We start from the raw sequence: 21,606 nt of genomic DNA, 5'->3' as shown, positions 1-21,606 counted from the left end.
CTTGTTTTTTTCTTGATGTGATGGGGTGAGAGGATGGTCAAATTGGTTTCCCTTGGAATAAACTATTCCATATTTTACAGCAACTGCTGAACAGAGGATTAATATGCAGAGTTCTGTGAAGATCAGGGTTTATACTCTGTACAGTCCCACAGGGACTAAAAGCAGTTATCGCTTGACTCTAGGATCTGTTATGTTAAGGAAAAGGATTTGCCATTTAAATAGGCAATTAGTTAGCAATTAGTCCTGTAAACATAGTGGTTATCACCTACAGGAAATATGTAAAGGTATGTAATCCCTTCAATTGAAATTGAAATATCAAATTCTACTTTGAAAAACACAGGCAGCCTCAGGGTTGTTGAAGATTTGATACGCTTGTTATAGGCATAGCCTTTTCCGAAGTTACTAAATCCTTTGCAGTGTCCAGGAGAGATAAAAATTGCTTGACTCAAACATCTCTTAATTCACAGAAAAATGATGAAAATGGGAATTGCTCTGGCGAAGGTATTGAGTTTCCAACAACCAACTTATATGAATTGGAGAGCAGAGTTTTAACAGATCACTGGTCCATACCGTATAAGCGGGAAGAGTCTCTAGGCAAGTGCCTGATTGCATCCACCTACCTAGCAAGACTAGGTAAGTTCTATTTCTACTCATGTAAAAATAATCTGTTCAAAAGATTTTATAGGCAGTTTAGTGGGCAGCTCTGGCTTTCATATCCGTTTTACAGCTGTTTACAAAGCACCCTGTGAAATGGCTGTATCTCTATAAGTGGCTAACAGTGAACTATACCTAACACTGTAAAAAGAATGTCAATCTTTTTTTCTAAAGTTGTTTATATAAGCTTTTTAGAAAAAGTAGAGCACATGTTTCTTTATGTTCTAATGATTGTAGGAATTACTGTTTTTCAGAGCTGAATTAGAGCTTTTTTTTTTTTTTGATTGTGCTGGTTATTTTCCATTGGTAAAAAAAACAAGCTGTCATCTAAATTCATGCTCTACCAAGCTTGTGTAACTGGTTGCTTTTTCCCTAGTGAAATGCTTATACTGCATTAGACTTGAATTTGATTTTGTTGTATTCAGTACTTTGGCTGGGGTTAAGTGTGTTATGGAGGCATCATGCCCTACTCGTGGGATAATGATTGCAAGGTAGTTTTTCCATCATGCTTGATGGCAGACTAAAAGGAGGTTATAGCCTGTTTGAAGAATGGAAGTTGTTAGGTTAAAAACAAAAAAGCAAACCAAAGCCACCTGTGTATTGTGTTCTCAAGGCTGTACTTAAGTTTGGTTTTGGTGGGTGGTGTGAAGCAAGAGAAATGATTTGAAGTTAGTAGAAGTTATTAACATTGAAGGGAGAAATGTTTATAGTGCTAATCATGCTCGAGCAAGTTATAAAAGGTGGAACATTCAGAAACTTCTTATTTCTAAAAGGCAAGTTATTTTCACTGATGCTCTTTTGTGGCTGAAAAAGCATAATGCTAGTTATGCATGGGTAATAGGTCTTCTACTGATGATGTTGGTTGGTGTTCCCAAAAACTTAACTTCAGGGAGCTTTTTTTTTTTTTTTAATCTTAAAACATATACTGTCTTTCCTTTCTGTAAGGTCTTTCTGATTCTGATGAGAATTGCAAGAGATTTATGGACAGATGCATGCCTGAAGCATTTAAAAAGGTCAGTAGGTAAAAGTGCATCTAGTCACTGTTTGTGTTTGAGTTGTTTGTGGTGGAAATAGTATATTATGCTCCAGACTGATATATGCTTGAGAAACTATGGTAACCAGGAAGTAAATTCTTAGATTAAAAAAAAAAGAAAAAAAAGAAAAACAACTCTTAAGCCCCACCCAGTTCTGCAACTGCTGCACACAGTGCAATCGCTTTATTTATTTATTATCAAAAGCTCTATAGCAGTTATTGGAGCCTAAAGGCAGGTATAAAGATCCTTGGATACAGCCATTAATGGCAGATTTCCTTTGACTCTTCTTTTTGCTCCTTCTTTGGAGGGTTGCTAAATTCTATTATGTCTCTTCTCATCACCTGTTTAGAATTTGCCTTCTCCTTAGTGCTTAATGCCTTATGTGCCTCTATGGTTGTTCTTGTCTGGGTTATGGTGAATTTTCTCTGTGGAGACCTCCAAACCGATTTGCTTCCCACTGTTCTATCTGTTTTGGCTTCTCCCTAAATTTCTTTCCCGCTTGTGTATATATGTTTACATATATTGTCTAACACTTTTAAAAAGAACTCGAAATATGAGCATATTTAAAGAGAAGAAAAATCTCTTGTTCCATTTAATTATTAGAGTAATAACCATGCATGGTTAAGGCTTTCAAATCACTTGGTATTTTCTGCACATTAAATAAACAGTGTAGGTTGGTCCTCTAGAAGGAGAGAGTCTGTAGAAGTCTAAGTTTAGAATGTGCTGACTTACTGAAATATTTGCAAGTCAGTTATTGAGCCTAATATATTATTTCTTAAAATGGTACAAAAACTAATTATATTTGAAATGTTAAGCTTTTTAACTGTAAAGACTTGCTAATGTTCAGACACAACTAGCAATAATTAAATTATGTTGTAGATAGAAACTTAATGAGAACTTGATGTTCTCTTTAAGTTTGGTCCAATATAGTTGGTTTAAGAACACGTTTCAATAGGTGTGAAAGCAGTATTAAATACCTCTCTTCATGGTACAATCTCTTGGGTGTTTTTGTTTGCTAACGAAAAACTGCTCAGAAGGTTCTTTCAGTGCAGATTTGTGGCACACCAGTTTGAAGATTTAACAATTATATGCTCATTCCACAAACAAGTTAGTTGCATATTGGTTATGCCTTGCAAAAGCAAGTGAAAGTGGAAAATGGTTTGCTTTGTTGCTACATTTTATTTGTCATAAATTGTGATTTAAAGTGTTTTTCAATGAAATAACAAGTTTAATTAACTCTTAAACTATTAGGGCAAGAAAAGCATCTAAAATAACACACCAGGCAGTGATTACTGTACTCTAAGGAAACATTTGCTCTGAAAACAGTCAGTCTCTGGGGTTGATATATTTCTCTTGATTTATGTGATTGTGCTCAAGCTTCAATAATTGCTCTTTTTTTTTCTTTTTCTTCCTTTTTAATTTTTTGGTAGCTGTTGACATCCAGTGCTGTTCACAAATGGGGAACTGAAATTCATGAAGGAATCTACAACATGCTCATGCTGCTAGTAGACCTGGTTGCAGAAAGAGTAAAACAAGATCCTATTCCTGTGGGCTTGCTCGGTGTACTTACAATGGTATTTGTCTCTGATGCAGTTTCTAATAACAACAGGGTTTTGAACTCAGAGATCTGGTTAAGTAATATGGAAAATAACAGTATATTAGTTTCAGTAAACATCCTCAAAATATAAAAGCTTCTAGTAGTAATTGTCATGAATTATACTTAATGTTTTTGTATGCAGTATTCAGATATTTGGCATTTAATATTCACATTGCTGCTGCTTTTTCTAACCATTTGAGTTGTAATATATTGACTTACAATCTGCAGCCATTGTTTGCTACAGATATTCAACATCCAGTGTCCAGTTCCTAAAGGGGTGAATGCTGTTCAAAACTTCTGGAAACTAGCTCTTTTAAAAATATTTCACACCTGTCACTTCTGTTCATTTCTGAAATCTGGTACTTCGAGTTCATCTTCCCCTTTACATGAATTTCTGGATCACTTGGATATTGTCTATGCAGAATTATATCTTCAGTGTGTTTTATACAGTGAGAATTAAGAGGCAGGAGAATGGGTCATCTGTTAAACTGTTTATTTTTTGCTAGAACTTTAGCTGTCAACCAGAGGAATGTTAAAGTGAAAAAGTCAAATACTATCATGGTAAGTTTTGAGACTGTGGCATAAGCCACACTTTTCATTACCATGGGCTTTTCTTTCAAGGCATTTAACCCCGACAACGAATATCACTTCAAGAATCGAATGAAGGTATGCCAGAGAAATTGGGCAGAAGTCTTCGGGGAGGGGAACATGCATGCTGTCTCGCCTATATCCACTTTTCAGAAGGTGAGTGTGGCCATGCCTTAAACCTGCTTTTAGGGCAGATGTGTGCTTCAGAAAAGATTTTTTTGGATAATAAGCGCTTATGACTCAGGAAAGCTTAAATTTGTCATCCACAATTACAGTGAGTAGATCTTGAGTGTATGTTGATCTTTAGAAATGAATTTTCTTTGTTCTCTGAAATTGTTGTCTCAGTTCTCTATTGGAGACTAGATTTATAAATCAGTGTATTTTCTCTCTAAAATATCACAATGATCAGACAGGTAGATCTGTTGCATCTGAGGACTACATCTGTTTTGCTGTTCAGTATGAAATGACCAAGATAGTTCCAAGTGTATGAGTATCCACTGGCTGTACTGACTTTTATTAATAGCTCTAGTAGAGAATTCATGCTTTTCTGATGTCCAAGGGAAGGATAGGATATCTTCAACTTAAACACACTGGCAAGGTGCTGTTTTTTGAGGTTTGCACTGACTTGTCACATTTGTTCCAGATGGGTGGATTTAAAAAAAGAGCTTCACTGTTGTTGGTCTCTCCTTCAAGAAAAGCTGTGGCCGTAGAAATAAAGTTCTATGTCTGCTGCGTTGGGACAGACTTCTTAGAAATGCTCCATGCTGCTAATGTGCTATAAATATAGTTGCTTGTGAGTCAGCAGCCACCATGAGTGGTCAGCGATGTCAGGCAGAGTCCAAAAAAGGATGGTGCTAATGAGAACCTCCCAGAGCTCCAGCTGCACACTTTGTAAAGGAGTTGTTATAAACACATTGCTGTTTTCTTTGAAATAATAGTGCATGCATTTAGGCTGTGGGTTAATGAGCTGAATGTGTCTGTCCAAATCTCCATTTCAGAAGACAAAAGCTTGGCATTGGTATTGCAGCTACTAATTTGTTAATGTTTTAATTGTTCAGGAACCTCATGGGTGGCTGGTGGATCTGGTAAACAGGGTAGGTAAATGTATACCAAGCAGAATGGTTGCTTGAATTCATTGCTCATGAGAGAGAATAATTTCCTTTCTTGCCTCTCCTCTTGTTTTTCCCTCTCTTTCCTTAGAGAGTGACAACCACAGGAAGTAGTTTGTTTTTAATCCTGCTCCCTACATATAAGGAAAGGGTCTTGCTAAATCCATTTCTTTGGGTTGCTGTCTTCTCCCTTGATAACCTTTACACTAATGAGATAGCTAGCACTAAAGCAAGTCCAGAGCTCAATTTAGACTGCAGTGATATTCCCCAGTGAAATGTGCCAGGCCACTCAGCTGTCATTTTATGTGGATCTAGCTCTCTTCCCCGTGCCCATTTTTACCAGAGACAGAGTTTCTAGCTTGATGCTCAAACTAGTGCCCAAGTATAATGCATGGCATTCCCTAGTGTGCCACTGAATTCTCATGAAAACACAAAGCTCATGTTGAATGTGATGTTCTACAGTAAAGGATACTTGCTGGCAGCCCAGGAACTCTTAATGAAATATTTGATGTAAAAGCATATTTAAAAGATGAAATACTGTAGTTCACTGATGTAATGCTGATTCTTTTATTTCAGTTTGCAGAGTTGGGTGGATTTTCAGCAATTCAGTCAAAACTCAATTCAGAAGATATTGAACTTGGGGTAAGTTCATCTTCTGTCCCTTGATTTTCTCCACTTCTGTAATAATTTTCGAGAAGAATCAGTAGTACCTTTTGACAGTGCTCTTACCTTTTGCTTTGATATCAGAGCACTGCCCCCACAGAAAGCTGGAGAAGTGCTGTCAGACTGGAAGTGAGATGAGGTTGTGCACAGGAGTCATGAATAAGGAGCTTTTGAGGCTTTATAGAAAACAGAGAAGTTAGTGTACCTTTCTGTACCTTTAGTCTAGTGTCACTGTATATTCCCCAGTATGTCATTGGTTTTTTGTTTACTCTAGCTGTAGCTGCATTTAGCTGTAAGCAAAGTAATTTCTAGCACTTTGAAAAAAGTGTGGAATTGTTTAGGAAAAAAATTCTTAGGGAGCCAGACACTGTCTAATCCTAAGCAACTTTTCAAGAGCTGTGTTAAAAACTGACTAGTTTAACAGTTCTAAGTTAATTTTTGATGGCAAAGCATATCATCTCGTTTTTAGTTTCCTAACCTATATTCAGGAGACTTCTCATTTTCTTTCAAGTTTTGGAGAACAAGAAGGTTAAAGGAAAGCCACGTCACTTAGGATCAGTCCCTAATCTGTTTGTTGTCAATGAACTGCCATTTGGAGAGAATTCGACTTCTTCTGTTATGGTGTATTGATATTTGCCACTTCATGAGAGAGAAGTTCATATGTGAGCATGATAGAATAGGGAAACTCAATTTAAATCTTGATACTGTAATAGAAACTTTGACCTTCCTAAATGACTAATAACTTCTTGCTTAGGAGGAAAGTTTTGTTCAGCATCGCTTAACTTAGGCCTTCAACTGCAGTGATGCACACTCAATTTTATAATACTTTAATTTTTATGAGGAGGAAGCCAATTTTGGTGTGCTGTATTGGCAAAGAAATATCTTCAAACTCTTAATATCCTGAAAATAGATATCACTTGAGAATGGTGGACTGAAGAAGTCTTGGCACTTACATGACATATTTACAAACACTTCCTCCTGCTTAATGCTTCAGGAAAGAAATTCACCATATAACTTTTCACCCAAGTCTTGCGTTCACGCTTGTCAATGCTGTAGAGAGCAACCCAAATGTGATGTGTCTGTTTTTGTCTATTTACTTCTGTGGCTAAAACATGATTAGACTGTGAGATTTAACAGAATGATGAAGGGCCTGAGACTAGTGAAAACTGAGAAGGCACTTTTTCTTTCAAGAAAAAATATATGGTACATAGTGTGTGCCATAGAGTAAACCTCTTTCCTGGACCATGCCTTGTTGTCAAGGAGTTACATGTCAGAATCAATTTGTAACAGGGGACAGGAAATTATGGTGTGTGATGCATAATATTTATTCACCTGCATTTGCCTTCTAAGGTGTAGATCACTAGCTCTGAAAAGACATCTTATCTCCCCCTAAAAACTTGCTACATTTCTTTCAGGCAATCTCTGCATTAGTTCAGCCATTCGGAGTTTGTGCAGAATATCTCAACTCTTCCGTAGTACAGGTAAAATGCCTTTATTATGAATGCTTTTCAGCAAATAGCAAAGCCTTGAAACACGTGGTTGTAGTAGTTTGTTGAGATTTAGATGGGGCGTTTTGTGTTCTCAGGCAGCATGATATTAGAAAGGCAGCTATGTAGGACCTGTTCTTTTTGTCCTAGGAATTTGAAAAATGAAACAAAGGACTGAAAAATGATTTAAAACTGTGGTGGCGTGAAACTGGTGACTAATCTTAAAAGCCTTCAAAACTCATGTTGCATAAAGCACACAAATCATTTTGAGTATGCCTGTTTCAGATGAATGTCCAGCTTCTGTTTTGGGGTTGAATTCAAAGCTTGCTGTTTGTAAGGCAGAGCACGTAGCTTCTCACAAGATACAGTTAACAGCCAGTGGGCTCAATTCTTGAAACTGAGCAAGGCCGTGTGAAACACTGCATCGAGGAAAGAAGCTTTCACTTACTGATTTAGGAACCAAATGCAGAAGGAGACAGGAAGTACCATGTGTTGCCCAACCAGAAGTTAGTCACCACTGAACAAACAGATGGGTTGTTGATTGGATATTTTAAGAAGGTAGAAAATTTCAGTGTAGTTTCTTGGCATATTCTGAGGGTGATGGATAGAGGGCTTGGACAATGTTCAGGTTCATTTTCTAAGCACAGATATCTTTAATCTCTTATTTATAATGGCAAGAGGGAGAAGTTATGCCACTGCCATTGGTAAGCTTTATCAGTGTAAAGCATATGAGAAAAGAATCTAGCTTGGTGGATTAATTTTGTTTCTAACTCTTTTTGGTTCTGAGAGTTTTCACCAGAAAAATTCTGGTACAGGAAAAAAAAAATCCGATGATCTGTGTATACAGGCAGACGTGCTCACAGCTGCATATCTACACTTGTCTACAAAAACTACCAGTTTAGTGAATGACTGAAGGTGTTTATTTGAAGAGGAAATAGGTAAGAAGCCACAGGAAGCCAGAGGGCCATGTGTGTCTAATAATTGATGCATTTTGAAAGGTCATTTCTTTTAGCCTGTATTGCAGTGGTATGAAGTTGGCTTCTTACTCTAATTGTGTCTTTTTCTGGACATACCTGGCAGGATTATTCATAGACTTGTACATGTTGCTTTATGTCTAAGATAATTGTGAGCTTTAAGCTAAGTGTTTCATTCTACTGCAGCCAGATCATCTGAATAATGTAAGCCATTTCAGGAAGCATAAAATGATTGTCTTGCTTTTTTGTTTTTGCATTCTTTAGCCCATGCTGGATCCAGTCATTCACAAAATGATTAAATATGTACAGAATGTAGAAGAGAAGGACTTGAAAGATAAGGTAATGTTGTATGTATTGTATACTTAGGAAGAACTTACTGTATGTCTTGGAAGTGCTGGCAGTATAGACCAGAAAATACCTTCCTTTTCACTGACGTAAATACAGCCTGTTCTGAATTACGACTGAATGACATAGCACAAAATATTGAAGAGTAGCTACCCTGCATTTTCTGGTTTCCGTGTTAAATTCTCTTCAGTAAATATCTGATGTTATATGACTCTTTTTAAGATACTTTCCCACAGTAATTATCAGATATCTTTTTGTAAGTCCTCGTGTAGTGTGCTGAATGTCCACTTCTCTAGCTGACTTGAAGATGCTTGATATCTGGCAGTTCTTATAACTTGTGTGCGTTGTGTTGATACTAGAAAGTTTAAAACTGCTTTCGTAGATACAACTGCTGCATTAGTTGTTTGTTTCTAAGAATTTGGTAGTTGTTGATACAATTTCCACGCAACTTGTGACTATCTCCTGCATTGTATCAAATTTAGTATTCAGTTCTAATAAACTTACTAGTTTTGACTCTTTACTTAGGCTTAGAACTATGTACTGGAAAGTATGCAGTGGCTGTGTATCTGTAGAAAAGCAATTTAGTGTACTGAACTTGTAGCAAGAGAATCCACCTTTTCCAGAGGTTTTATTGCCTTATGGTTTTGTAAGTGTAGAATTAATACTTTCAGATATCCATAGTACTGCATTTTATAACTTAAGCAGTCTATATTGGTTCGCTAAACCTACTCTCTGTGGATCACTGAAGTCTGCAGCATAATAGCAAAAGTAGTAATGCCTTTGTCCTTTTTTTGCTGTTTTAAACAGAGACTAGTCAGTATTCCTGAGCTCTTGTCTGGTATCAAACTGCTGTGTATGCGCTTCCAACCTGATTTGGTAACTGCAGTAGATGACTTACGGCTGGACATTCTGTTGCGCATGTTAAAATCTCCTCACTTCAGTGCAAAAATGAATTCCCTCAAAGAAGTAAGTTTGTTTTTTGTGTGTCTGTTGGTGTGTGTGTATCTGAGAGGAGCTGTTAGTAAATCATCAAATCCATAACCTTAAAAACAAGGGGGCACAATGTTTCCTAACAAATTGTATTGCCTTAGCAAGCGCTCCGTTCCTAATAAATACCGTAGGAAGTTAAGATGACATTATATAATATTAGTAGCCAGTGCAAGGACTGTGGCCTCCCAATTAGGAAACATCCAAACATAATTTGAAGCTTTTTTAAACGCTGCAATTTCAAATTCATTTATAAGCCTGTAGCTAGTAGCCTATGCTATTCATGAGAATTCACTTCAAGATCACTTTGATAATTCAGGGCATCCTGTATTCTTTTCTCTCTTCCCTCTCCCATGGGGAAAAAAATTCCATGAGATTTAATGCTGGATTGGTGTTTTCAGTCAAGTTGCGTCAGATTATCACACCACACTATGTAATTGCTTTTCTTTACTGTTATGTGTGGACATTGTAGTAGCACTTAGGCGTCTTAGTTTATGGACCAGAGCTCTTTGTGGTAGGCTCTTCAAAGCAGAAGAAAACAGTTTCTCTTTCATGGGAGTACAAGTTGTTTGCTTGGTTTTCATTCATCTCTTCCTTCTAGAACTTGTACAACTCAATAATGCACCAAAAAGTGCCCTTTTTAGCATGCAGAGATGTAAGGTATTTTTGAGTCTCTTTGGAGTTTTTTTGCTTCTCTATTTAAGGAAAAATTGAGATGTTAAACCTCATTGCTGTTTGGTTCTTAGTCATATGTTGAGTATCCTTGGTGAAGTTATAAAAGTGCAGCTTTTGAAGGTTTTAGCAGAAATGTACTTTCTCCAGCTTTCTCCCTGGAGAGAGGAGCTTTTATCAGTTCTGTATTGGATAAAAATAGGGCACTAATTTGAGTGTCAGAGGCAGAAGCCTGACATAACCCACTTCTGGTATATCTAAAGAAAATTGCAGCGCAGTTAGGCCATATTTTCTATGTCAGAATGGATTAAGAATCTGCTGCATTAGAGAGTGATGCCAAAAAAGTGTTTCTGGTTAGGAATTTGCCTTTGAACAACTTATTCTTTTAAAAAACAAAAAACCCTCCTGTGCTTGAAAGGACTCAAATTTAAGCTTTGTAGTAAGCATTGAATAGATTTCTTGAATGGATTTCGGCGTTTGTGTGCATAATGTATGTAGGAAGCATCATAAAAAATTCATGTTTTGCAATTCCTAGGTAACCAAACTAATAGAAGACAGCACTGTATCGAAATCTGTGAAGAATGCAATAGATACAGACAGATTACTAAACTGGCTGGTAGAAAACTCTGTCCTGTCAATTGCTCTAGAAGGTAAGCAATTCCTTGACGACTTTTGGCATGTGCTTTGAATATCTTAAATTTAAAAACTTGGTCTGTGCTTTTCAATATGTTTTTTATTGGAACACTATTAACAAAGGAGTTCAAAGGTTTTCTCATCATCAAAATAGAGTAAGAAAAACCCTGTGAATACTGCTGCTAACATCCAGATGTGCAGATGTCTTCTGCTCTATCTGTGTTTTTTACTCTCTTTATTTATCTGTATTGTTAGCCCCTAGAAAAAAGAGAAGAGTTCTTTTTCCAAACAGTAAGACCATACAGGTGTAAAGTACTATCAGATGAATGAACTAAAGTTAAGAGGCTTACTCTTTCTTTCTTTAGACTGAGGGATTTGCCTGTAACAACAGATAAAGAACTTTCAAGTGGAGATAGCTTTGTTCTTGTCTCTTTTAAAATAACTGGTTTATTATTATGTATTCAGTGTATTTAATACTGTTTTAAAATATTAATTCAGCTGTCTTTCCTTATTTCATAGGTAATATAGATCAAGCGCAATACTGTGATCGTATAAAGGGAATTATTGAACTGCTGGGCAGTAAACTATCTTTAGATGAGCTCACTAAAATTTGGAGAATACAGGTAAGCTACCAAGATTAGGCAGATGCTTTAGGCTGCGTTACAAAAATAAGTACCTTGTATTACCAAGTTCCTTAGTTGTTCATTTACCTGCTGGATTGCATTTGCTTGCCTCATTCCCTGAGGGACAGACAATACATTGTTAATATACACTTCAGTATCAGTATAAATTCCCTTCAATTTCATTTTCATCTCTGTGAACATTACACCTACCTCAAAGGCACAGCAGAATATTTTCTGGGCAAGAACTTCCTCACAGCAGTTTTGTCAACCAAGAATTCTATGCCATCCCAGAGCTAGACCTCTTAAAGAATCAGTGGAGCAAGACCTAGCGTTTTCAAGCTTTGGATAGTCTGCTCGGACACCTTCATGCAATTTGAAATAACGTTTGCAGGAAAGCAAAAAGAAATACAGTTGCTAGTGCTGGACTATAAGGTATCTGAACTCTGCATTCAAAGGCTACATGCCATTCTGCAGTTGAGGTGCTGAAGAAGACACTGTTTCTTATGATGTTCCCTTCCTCTATTTTGACTTTTCTTCTCTGACATTGAAATGCAGTGCTTCTGATTAACACAAATTCTGGAATTCTAGGGTTGTATGGCTCTTCCTGACTTTCAGGGCTGTTAAAACAGGCACGAAGAATATTTTCTCAGATTATTAGATGCACCTGTTCCATAACAGCCAGCATGCATGTTCACAGGAACATACCAAGTTGTACCTACAGGAAGTTGTAATCTCTTATATTTAAAGCCTCTTTATTATTAAAAATTAATTTTAATTGCTAAATTGTCATTTAAATTTATGTTGTGTATTTCTAATGTCCTAATAAAGAATGTGTTCTTTTTGTTCCTAGTGGAGGTTTCTCTTCTAATGCAACAAGACATTGAGAAAATAGTGTAGTCATGTGAATTCTTGTTTTATTGTATAGGCATCTCTCCATTGCAAAGTGGAGATGTTGAGATTTTTACAGTATGTTAATGCAAAGAAAGTCTTTCTCCTATTTCTTCCTTTACTATTTAAAATTAACTGTTCTGACAATCTCTTGTAACACAGCTTAAATCTTACAGATGAAATTCAATTCTTTGCAACAAGTGTAAGGGAGCTGCAAAATATTTGACTTGGAAGAAGAGGTAGTCAGCCTGAAATAGGTGATAGAGAGATTGTCTATACTAATCACCATGCCCTAAGGATATTAATCTTCCTGGCTGGAGATATAAATCTGAATGGAGCTCACAGTGTGAGTTTAAAGAGAGTGGGCTCAAACTGTTTGAATACCCACTTAACTTCCTGTAAATATATATTACTGACTGACTAGTCATTTTTTTTTCCACATTCACCGTATGTACATTCTGCTTAGCACTGTATAGGAAAGGTGATTTAGATGTTTAATGTAAATGTCATCTGGACATTTTGAGGAGAAATTTAATCTTCCAGTGCAGGAAACGGTTTACTTCCCTGTCCAAATATTGAAGGTTCAAGCTCTCTCTTTGGAGATTCTGTCAGATCTATAGCATGTTTAGGCATGGTGGCAAGTCTTGCCTGCTTAATAGAGCTGAAGCATGATTCAAGCTCATTTTGTTTGTATTCCTTAATAAAATGCAGCTTCTTCCCCCTCCTGACTGTTGTTGCCATGGTGCTCCCATCAGTGTGGGAGGAGGCTTTGTATTGCTCTCTTTTTAAAAAAAAAAAAAAAAAAAAAAAAAAAAAAGCCTTAGTGTCAGAGATGGAGCATTCAACATGTGAACTTAGTTAAGTAATGAAAATGGTGGTGTTTGTATTGCCTAGACACTGGCCTGGAAATAGGAGTAGAAATACTTAAAGGAGAGTCCACCCTTATACTGGATACTTTCACTTCCTACAAATTTGTCTCCTGTCCAACTCCAGAAATAGCCTTCTTGTGCCTCAAGGTCTTTTCAAATCAAAGTATTAAGGTAGGATTCAATGCTAAATGAGTGTTACTGTCTGCGTAGAATCTGAGCAGTATAATGGCTTTAAGAAATTGAATTTAACCTGTTTATACAACATACATAATTAGAAAAATAAAGAAGCTCACTCTTTGAGAACCAGCATTGGTTCCCAATTCTTGTTTGTCTCTTCCAGGTACTTAGTGTTTGAAAAGAAAATTAGCTTGATGGAGAGATGCTGTTCCAGAGAGTTCTTGTATTAGGAATTTATTAAAGAACTTACACTTGCTGTACCAGACAGTATTTAAGTAAAATAGCTTGGGTCTTCAGTGACCTATTAGATGCTGGCACAGTTACAACTCTATGCGCCATTGCAGCATTTTGAAGCTGCTGTAAGAATGATGCAGCTGGTTTCTGTCTTCTCCCTCTCTTCTTCTCACAGTCCTATAGAGAAGTCGCAAGTAGGAATAGCTCGAAGAGCAGTATCTAAGACTTCTCACACTTCCCGTTGAGGAAGCCCAAGTAAATACTTGCATTCTGATCTTGTCAGGAAAATGTCATGTAGGCTTTCTTCAGTTCCGGCTGGTTTGCTTTATAGTGGTCTGCTTTGTGATAGAAGTTTTTTTCATTTGGGGGGATCTTTGGGATTTTTATGGTTCTTTGCGGCTGTTGCTTGAATTCACTGTTATATTTGAATGATATTTCCATCCTTCAGATCGCTGTCTAATGTATTAGGATTAAAAATGTTTCTGCCATTGAGTCCTGTCTGCAGTTGTTGAAAGCAGTTTTGTATACTCTAATTTGAGCAAATCCTTCTGATTTTTGCTATTTCATGATCATTTGGAAGGGAAACAGGATTATTGGGAGAAATATGGTGCTCAAGGGATGAAAGCAGACTGGCTAAGCTCCCAGGTGAACTTCTCTTGCAGAGGGAAATGCAGAGAAGGTTATTGAGGCATAGAATAAGAAAATACCGTTATTGTCAGAATGGATATTTTAGCTGTTTTTCCTTGCTTTGGCTTTAGTTGTGGGGCAGAGTACAGGTTAGGTTCAGCAGAGTTTAATTTATGAAATCGATGTCTCTAAATTAATCTAACACTAATGTAAAACCATATTTTGTCCTAGTAAAAGCAGAAGCCTAAAGGTCAAGTAAAATTTCCCTTCCTTCATTCTCTTTGTATCTTATGACTGTTAAGGTGCTTGTTCTTGTATGCATGAAATGAAACATTAAGTTCCTGCTTGAGGCCTCCGTACTGCAAGTGGTTCTGAACTAAATGGAAGTGCTTGGGGTGGAGCGCTCTTCCCCAAGCGGTGGGGATGGACTGCTGGCAGACTGTTCCCTTCATGGGTCCTCACTTCTGAACCCTAGACTTTGCTTCCCCTCCCTGAGCAATGATCGGTCTGCTTGCTAGTTAATCCATTGAGAGATTTGGCTTGTGATACATGGGTTAGTATTTAATTACTGCAGTATTTAAAGAAATAAGTCATATTTTAGTGAATATCATGAAATCTGTGCAAGACCCAGAGTTTAGGTTTATGTGAGGCAAGCGGTGATTTCTTGGGGATTTTCCGGAAGTGCTAAGTTTTTCTGTTTGTAAACAGAAATAATGCTTGGCTTTCAAGAATGGTCTTGAAAAATCTATGTGCGGTATAGAGAGGAAAACAAGCTATTGTGGTCAGCATGGTAGGCTGGATGATTTCAGATAGCATCGTTAACTTCCTGTTGAACTATTACTGCTTTCTTGTGTGATTCAGGCTCATCAGCTGATAACAGTAAACCAAAAACTGTACATCTGAGTGCTGTGTATTTTTCATTCTACTTCTGAGTCTTCTACCACAATAATTTCTTCAGAACAATCCATTTTACTTTTTACAGTGCAGATTTCTTTCAGATGATTATGTTCTTGCCTGTTTTCTTATTTAAAAGGGATATAGTTGTATATCCCTGTTATATATCCCTGAAATAGTTGTATTTCACTTCAGTGTTTGGCTAAGCTGGTTCACATCTGTTCTGAATTACCAGTGCAACACTTGCACAAAGTTAGCTGCTTTGCAATAGGGGTGGAAGACCATTGTTTTGCTCCTTCCACTGGACATTGGCAGACTAGCTTGTTCTGAGGTGCTTTAGAGTTACTTTTTCAGGTCCTCCTGCCAGTGGAATGAGGAGTAGTGTCAGTTATTCTTATCTACTGTTGCTAATGTGTCAGAAGCTGTTACTCTTTCTCATTAATAGGAATGGCAGGATAACACCCACATGAAGATTTTTCTCTATTTTCTTTGGGATAAAGACCTACCATCCTGTGTTTCCTTTCTCTTTTCAGTCAGGACAATCCTCCACTGTGATTGAAAACATACATACCATTATTGCTGCAGCTGCTGTGAAGTTCAGCTCTGATCAGCTGAATCATTTATTTGTTCTTATCCAAAAGGTAAGTCGTCACATGGATTTACATTTGTTAGGATGAGAACTGATGAGAAATACTTGTGCCTCCATATCCTTTAGCTATAAAATAGCACTTTTTTTTTTTTTTTTTTTTTTTTTTTTTTTTTTTAACCCAAATGACTGGTCTGGTACTGTGCTGCTAATTGACTTAGATTTTAAGTATGTTGTATATTCAGTGCTAAGGTACTTAAAGTGAGATTTTTATGATTATATCTAATCTTATAGCACATATTTGGAAAACAGGTAAATGAGTATTGTAACTCTCAGTAACAAAAATGAGAAAACGTGCGTGGTGGAAACATAATTTTTTTGTATTTTGATTGTACAGCAGTAAAACAATTGTAAATCACATTTCTCTGTACACTTGAGACTTAAGAGTGATAATGCTTGCTGTTGTAATAGTGAATGTTGCTTCTTTGCTGTACAGAGCTGGGAGACAGAGAGTGATAGAGTGCGACAGAAGCTGTTGAGTCTGATAGGGCGCATTGGTCGAGAAGCTCGAGTGGAGACAACCACTGGAAAGGTGTGTGAATGTGAAATAAGATTTTTTTTTTTTTCCTAGATAAAATATAGGGTTTCTTGTCTCTGCAGTTACTAGGTGCTGACTGAGCTTGCTTTTCTTCCTCTAGGTTCTGGAGGTGCTTTGGGAGCTGGCTCATCTTCCAACATTACCTTGTAGTCTTATTCAGCAGGCCTTAGAGGAACATCTGACAATCCTCAGTGATGCCTATGCAGTGAAAGAGGCAATCAAAAGGAGCTACATCATCAAATGCATAGAGGATATTAAGAGGGTTGGTTTGTTGTTTATCTTTTTCCAAGTCAAAAACTATCTAGTCTTGATGTTGCCCTTTTCTTTCAAGATGCACAAATTGCACGTCCCATCTGTAAGTTCTTACCTTGGGGAGTCCACGAGAGGGGTAGGCTATGTGTGAGCCAGTTTGTTGACCATGAGACTCATAGTAAGTCTCTTGCCTTTGTTTTAAACAAATTTTCAGCACAAGGAGTGATCAGTTTATGGGAAACTACCAGGATGGACCCAAGGTTAGAATTTGCAAATGGAACCACTGTAAAGGTATGTCAGTATTTTAACTGTCCCTTTCATGTGAGAGCCTAGATTATTTTTCTTGGAGTAAAGCATGTGTTCTGGCATGGCCATTAAACAAGTCTCAGAATGAAAATTGATATTTAAATCACAATAATTTTGTATTTTAGTGGAATACTTGTACTCTTTTCATCTAACATGAAGAACTCATTTTGCAGTTGCCTGTGCTAAGATGTTTCCTGGCAGCAGCAGAGGCATGCATGGCTTAAAAGACTGCCCATACTGCACTGTTCACATAGCAGGTGTTTTTTCTAGAGGTCTTCAGGAATGCTTCTGTCTTTTTTTTTTTTTTTTTTTTTTTTTTTTTTATTATTATTATTAAACAAGCCTGTAAAGAAAAAGGCTTGTACTTCATTTGTTTCTTTTATGGTAAACAAGACTTTGTTTGTCCTGTGGCATCTGAAGATGATTTTAGTTGTTTAGAGGGCACTATATGTTGCCTTCTTGGCATTGAGCACTGTTTTTTTATGTATGTTTAGAGCTACAGATTTCAAGGTTTTCAGTATCTGTAGAATTTGCAGTTTCCTCCTGTTCTTTTCTGCTTTCCTGTTCTTGTGTTCAGTTTAATAACATTCTGGCAGGAGCCTTAACAGAGGTGCTGCAGTGGGGAGCACTGAAGGAAAACTGTAACTAACTGCAGGCTGGAAGGGACTGTGGTAAACATAAAGCAGATTTTTAAAAATACATCATTTGCTTATTTGTCTGCATTAGGGTAAAGGAAAGTATAGGCTTGGAGGGAATGTTATATTAAGGCAGCACTCTCAAATACATGGGGGAGTCTTCAGCAGAACTCTGTTATATGGCTAGGTTACTTTAGTTCTCTCTAAGTGAGTAGGTGGCATTGATTGCCGTCAATATTTAAACCAGACATCACTTCTATGAAAAAAGCAACCTCAGTACTGGTTTGTGTGGTCAAACTTTACAGAAAATGAAGCCTTCCAGAAACGTGATGAGCAGTTCTTACAATGAGGTAGGCGGGTGCTCTATAATTTGTAGGATCTTTTTCAACATGCAGCTTAAATATCCTTTGCTTCCTATCACAGGGCTCCTTGCAGCACCAATCACAAATTTCTTCTTATCTTTTAATCCTCAGTAGTACTTCAAGTTCTCTCTTTCATCATTCCTGCTCTAGCAATAAGTGCCCTCCTTTGACTGTATTTGCCCTTTGATGCCCTGACAGGCCTCCTTCATCTCCCATTGCGACTGCGTAATTGAGGAAGGTGGTGGTTATCATCTCACTGCTGCAACCGAGTTCTTTTTTCTTTTTTTCTTTTTTTTCCCCCTACTTAATTTGCATGTTCTCTAGCAAGGAGGTGGTACTTGGGGCTAATAATAAGGATAGCAGAATAGTATATGTGTGTGTCAAAGGACTACTTGTAGAAAGGGAAGGAGGACACCTTTGGTCCACTTGGAAAGGGACCAGGAACAAGTAACTGAAGCCTTCTGAACTGATGATTGTTTTTTTGAAATGAGGGCATTAAGAGAAATCATTAGGCATCTAGGGATCTAACAGCATGTTAATCAGTTGTTGAGTATGTACACATGTGTAATTGTTCTTACCTTTCTTACTACTAGTCGTCCCAGCACAATAATCCTCAGTTTGTGTGGGTGGTGCCAGCTTTACGTCAGCTCCATGAAATCACACGCTCATTTATTAAGCAAACTTACCAAAAGCAAGACAAGGTAAGAACATGTGCCAAGATGTTCCTGAAAGCCTGATGCCTGTAAGGCTTGTGCTGCTCTAGAACATAGAAGTTTGTGTGTTTAGAAGCAAAAAAAAGAAAGAAAGAAAGAAAGAAAAAAAGAAAAAACCTGAAGCGTGCAGTGTAGTGATATAACATAGACAAAATCCTCGAGTAGAGGTGATGTGTGGTGTCTGTTTATGTATATATAATCTCTGCTCGATGTGTCTGGATTGGCTTATTTAATTCTTAGCTTTTTGTGAAATTATTAGCCAAGCAATGCTCTATTAAGAAATTATGATAGCTAATGTTTAAACCAGCTGTTTAGTAATAGAATTTGAAGTTATTTGATGTTGATGCTTGGGAAAACAGACCAAAATACCCGCAAGCCATGTGTGTTACAGTGTGGCTGAGTGGAGGTGAGGGACTTGGTTTTGCGATCCACAGTATGCATGCTTCAGCAGTGCTGAAAACAGTGACATCAGAGGACTAGACGTATTTAGAAGGTTACAACTATATCTGGTGAGGGGGGAGCATTCCCCCTTCTCCTAAAAGACACGTTTCTATAGAAGGTCAGGATTCTATGTGCGTGTGTGTGCCTGTTTCTGTATTTTCTAAAAACCTCTTTTTTTTTCTGCCCCCCCAACCCCACCCCCCAAGAGCATTATTCAAGACTTAAAGAAAAATTTTGAGATAGTGAAATTGGTTACAGGAAGCCTAATATCATGCCACCGTTTGGCTGCATCTGTGGCAGGTCCAGGAGGGCTCGTTGGAGCAACGTTAGTGGATGGCCGATACACTTACCGGGAGGTATTGAACCTTGAATTTTTTCCTGCTTTAGTTTTTTGAAAACATGATGTTGTTTATCACTGAGCAAGTTGCACAAGATTATGTGATGTTTTATTTTTGGAATTCACGGGTATGTCTGTTCCCTCTATTGAACGATTGCACTAGTTTTTATTTATAGTTCTGATATTTATCTATTAAGTCTTACTGTAGCCTTGTTATAATATTATAGAGCAGAGGTGGCCAAACATCAATCCTACAAGTTTCCCAGCAAAGTCTTTAACTGTTTGAGCTACATCTCTCCACCCCAACAACTCCTGTCTCCAAACTTGTGCATATTTCCGCTTCTCCACCAGCCTGAGCTTCACTGCCTTGTATAGATTATATCTTTAAATTTGTTACAGACCATTAGAAACCTGAAACAGGTTTGCTAGTTAGGACATGGAAGAAGCACACGCAGATAGCTTGTAACCATTTGTTGCTGAGCTTTGGGTTTTGTTAGACAAGTTGTGACTTTAGTAACTACTTGCTGTCAAATAATATCAATAAAGTAATAGAAAATCCAAGGTGAAATTGAGTATGCCTTTTTAAAAAGATAACTCCAAAAAAAGTCATGTTAAGAATAGTGTAAAATAGACATAAAGCTCCCTGTAGAATCAGTTTCTGGTTCTCCAGGCTTTGCAAAGTGTACTGTTACTAGACAACTAAGTTTGCTAAAAACCGGGGGGGAAATCAAACTGTACTTTGAATGTTGAAAATTCTTGTTTTAGAAAGAAAAGCCTTGAACTTGAGTTTTTATTTCCTCTTTTTCAGTATTTGGAAGCACATCTAAAATTTTTGGCATTTTTTCTGCAAGAAGCCACCCTTTATTTGGGCTGGAATCGTGCCAGAGAGATCTGGGAATGCCTTGTAACTGGCCAGGATGTTTGTGAGTTAGATCGAGAGGTAAGAAAAATTTGAGAAGTTGATGTCTGTGGTTGGGGAGTGGAACTTAATGGATCGTGAATAGCATGTGTACTTGTTGAAGAAACGTGAAGAAGCATATTGTTCATGTTAAAACATGACCAATAAATACAGAGCAATAATGCATTATGTGTTTTGTGCAAGTTAGTGGAACCGCTGTTACATGTTTGCTTATGACTAGCTGCTCTTTTAACGTTAAACTTGACTGGAAGAGGAATGCTGGCCAGGAGACCAGTTGCGTGTTTATTGATGCTCATTTGAGGAGGGCCACCTGAAAGTTTGCAGAGTCACATGAGAGAAGTTCAGTGTTATTTGGGTGAAAGATAGCTATTAAGTATCCTAATGTTGCAATGCAGCATGTATACGTATGGTTACTGCGTGAGGCTTTGAACCTCATGCTGCAGGTAAAAATGACCCTCTCCCTGTGTAATAAATTGCTGTAGTACCTGACAGTTTTACACAGCACTGTCAAACTAAAATATTTGCAATGACAATGGGTTAAATACTTCTGCCTTTCATTCACAGATGTGCTTTGAGTGGTTTACAAAAGGACAACATGATCTAGAGAGTGATGTACAACAGCAGCTCTTCAAAGAGAAGATTCTTAAACTGGAGTCATATGAAATTACTATGAATGGTATGAAAATGATTTTGGTGAACAGATTTTTGTGTGAATTATCAGAAACTTGCTTTTTAAATCTTTAAACTAAATGTCCAAACAGTTCTAGAGATCAGTATTATAAATGGGTGGTCTTCTGTCATTCTGAATTTTTAACAGTTGTAAAGGAAAAAGGTAATCTTTATGTGATATCTTCTTTTTTAAAAGAAGCATAAAAACTTAGTTTAAATAAAAAGCATGCACCTTTTTTACTTGCAGGTTTTAGTTTATTTAAGACTTTCTTTGAAAATGTGAACCTGTGTGACCATCGACTAAAGAGGCAGGGAACTCAGTTGGTGAGTGTTCTGCAAATTCATTCTTGTATACTACTTGTGGCATCTTGGGTGTGGGAAGGGGGTAAGACAAGGATTCTTTAGCAGCTGCTTGGTATGGTCACCTTTGTACCGATATGCAAATGGTACTCGTAACATTAACATTGTTATAATTCTAAAGTTAAAACTCCAGAGTTAAGGGAGAAAATCAGCCACTGGTTGCTGGAAGGTTAGTATGTAGCTTCTAAAACCTTGTAGAAGGAATGAGCAGGCTAATTCTTTATTAAGGATCAAGAGTTTTAGTGCACATCTTTTACTTCTCTTTAGAAGAAAAATATTCTATTCCATTTTTAATTTTTCTTCTCTACAAGAGAGTCTTACCACATTTAAGTTCGAACCTACAATCATTTTTAACTCTGTGATCCTTCACTAT

The 21,606-nt window shown here is 37.2% G+C and overlaps 1 protein-coding gene across 7 annotated transcripts in view; it reads left to right on the top strand.

Annotated features, from left to right (window-relative positions):
- Window positions 1-21,606, top strand: part of USP24 (ubiquitin specific peptidase 24) — a 71,638-nt gene that overhangs the window by 12,360 nt on the left and 37,672 nt on the right. For 6 of the 7 annotated variants that reach the window (XR_010390266.1, XR_010390267.1, XM_064516249.1 and 3 more), the window contains exons 2-21: window positions 468-633; window positions 1,600-1,667; window positions 3,119-3,262; window positions 3,907-4,029; window positions 4,932-4,967; window positions 5,559-5,624; window positions 7,061-7,126; window positions 8,371-8,445; window positions 9,259-9,417; window positions 10,646-10,760; window positions 11,263-11,366; window positions 15,589-15,696; window positions 16,138-16,233; window positions 16,340-16,501; window positions 17,738-17,782; window positions 18,388-18,495; window positions 19,155-19,304; window positions 20,094-20,225; window positions 20,769-20,880; window positions 21,121-21,197. Coding sequence is in view for 5 of the 7 variants with exons in the window: in XM_064516249.1 (XP_064372319.1) it covers window positions 468-633; window positions 1,600-1,667; window positions 3,119-3,262; window positions 3,907-4,029; window positions 4,932-4,967; window positions 5,559-5,624; window positions 7,061-7,126; window positions 8,371-8,445; window positions 9,259-9,417; window positions 10,646-10,760; window positions 11,263-11,366; window positions 15,589-15,696; window positions 16,138-16,233; window positions 16,340-16,501; window positions 17,738-17,782; window positions 18,388-18,495; window positions 19,155-19,304; window positions 20,094-20,225; window positions 20,769-20,880; window positions 21,121-21,197 (2,112 nt within the window). In the remaining 2 variants the exon portion in view is untranslated. The remainder of the gene's footprint in view (window positions 1-467; window positions 634-1,599; window positions 1,668-3,118; window positions 3,263-3,906; window positions 4,030-4,931; window positions 4,968-5,558; window positions 5,625-7,060; window positions 7,127-8,370; window positions 8,446-9,258; window positions 9,418-10,645; window positions 10,761-11,262; window positions 11,367-15,588; window positions 15,697-16,137; window positions 16,234-16,339; window positions 16,502-17,737; window positions 17,783-18,387; window positions 18,496-19,154; window positions 19,305-20,093; window positions 20,226-20,768; window positions 20,881-21,120; window positions 21,198-21,606) is intronic. The other variant, XM_064516251.1, reaches the window with a different exon arrangement.

The sequence above is a fragment of the Dromaius novaehollandiae genome, chromosome 8, assembly GCF_036370855.1.
Source record: "Dromaius novaehollandiae isolate bDroNov1 chromosome 8, bDroNov1.hap1, whole genome shotgun sequence".
Lineage (NCBI taxonomy): Eukaryota > Metazoa > Chordata > Aves > Casuariiformes > Dromaiidae > Dromaius > Dromaius novaehollandiae.
Note: the sequence above shows the minus strand (reverse complement) of the source record. Positions and strands in the feature narration are given on the sequence as shown.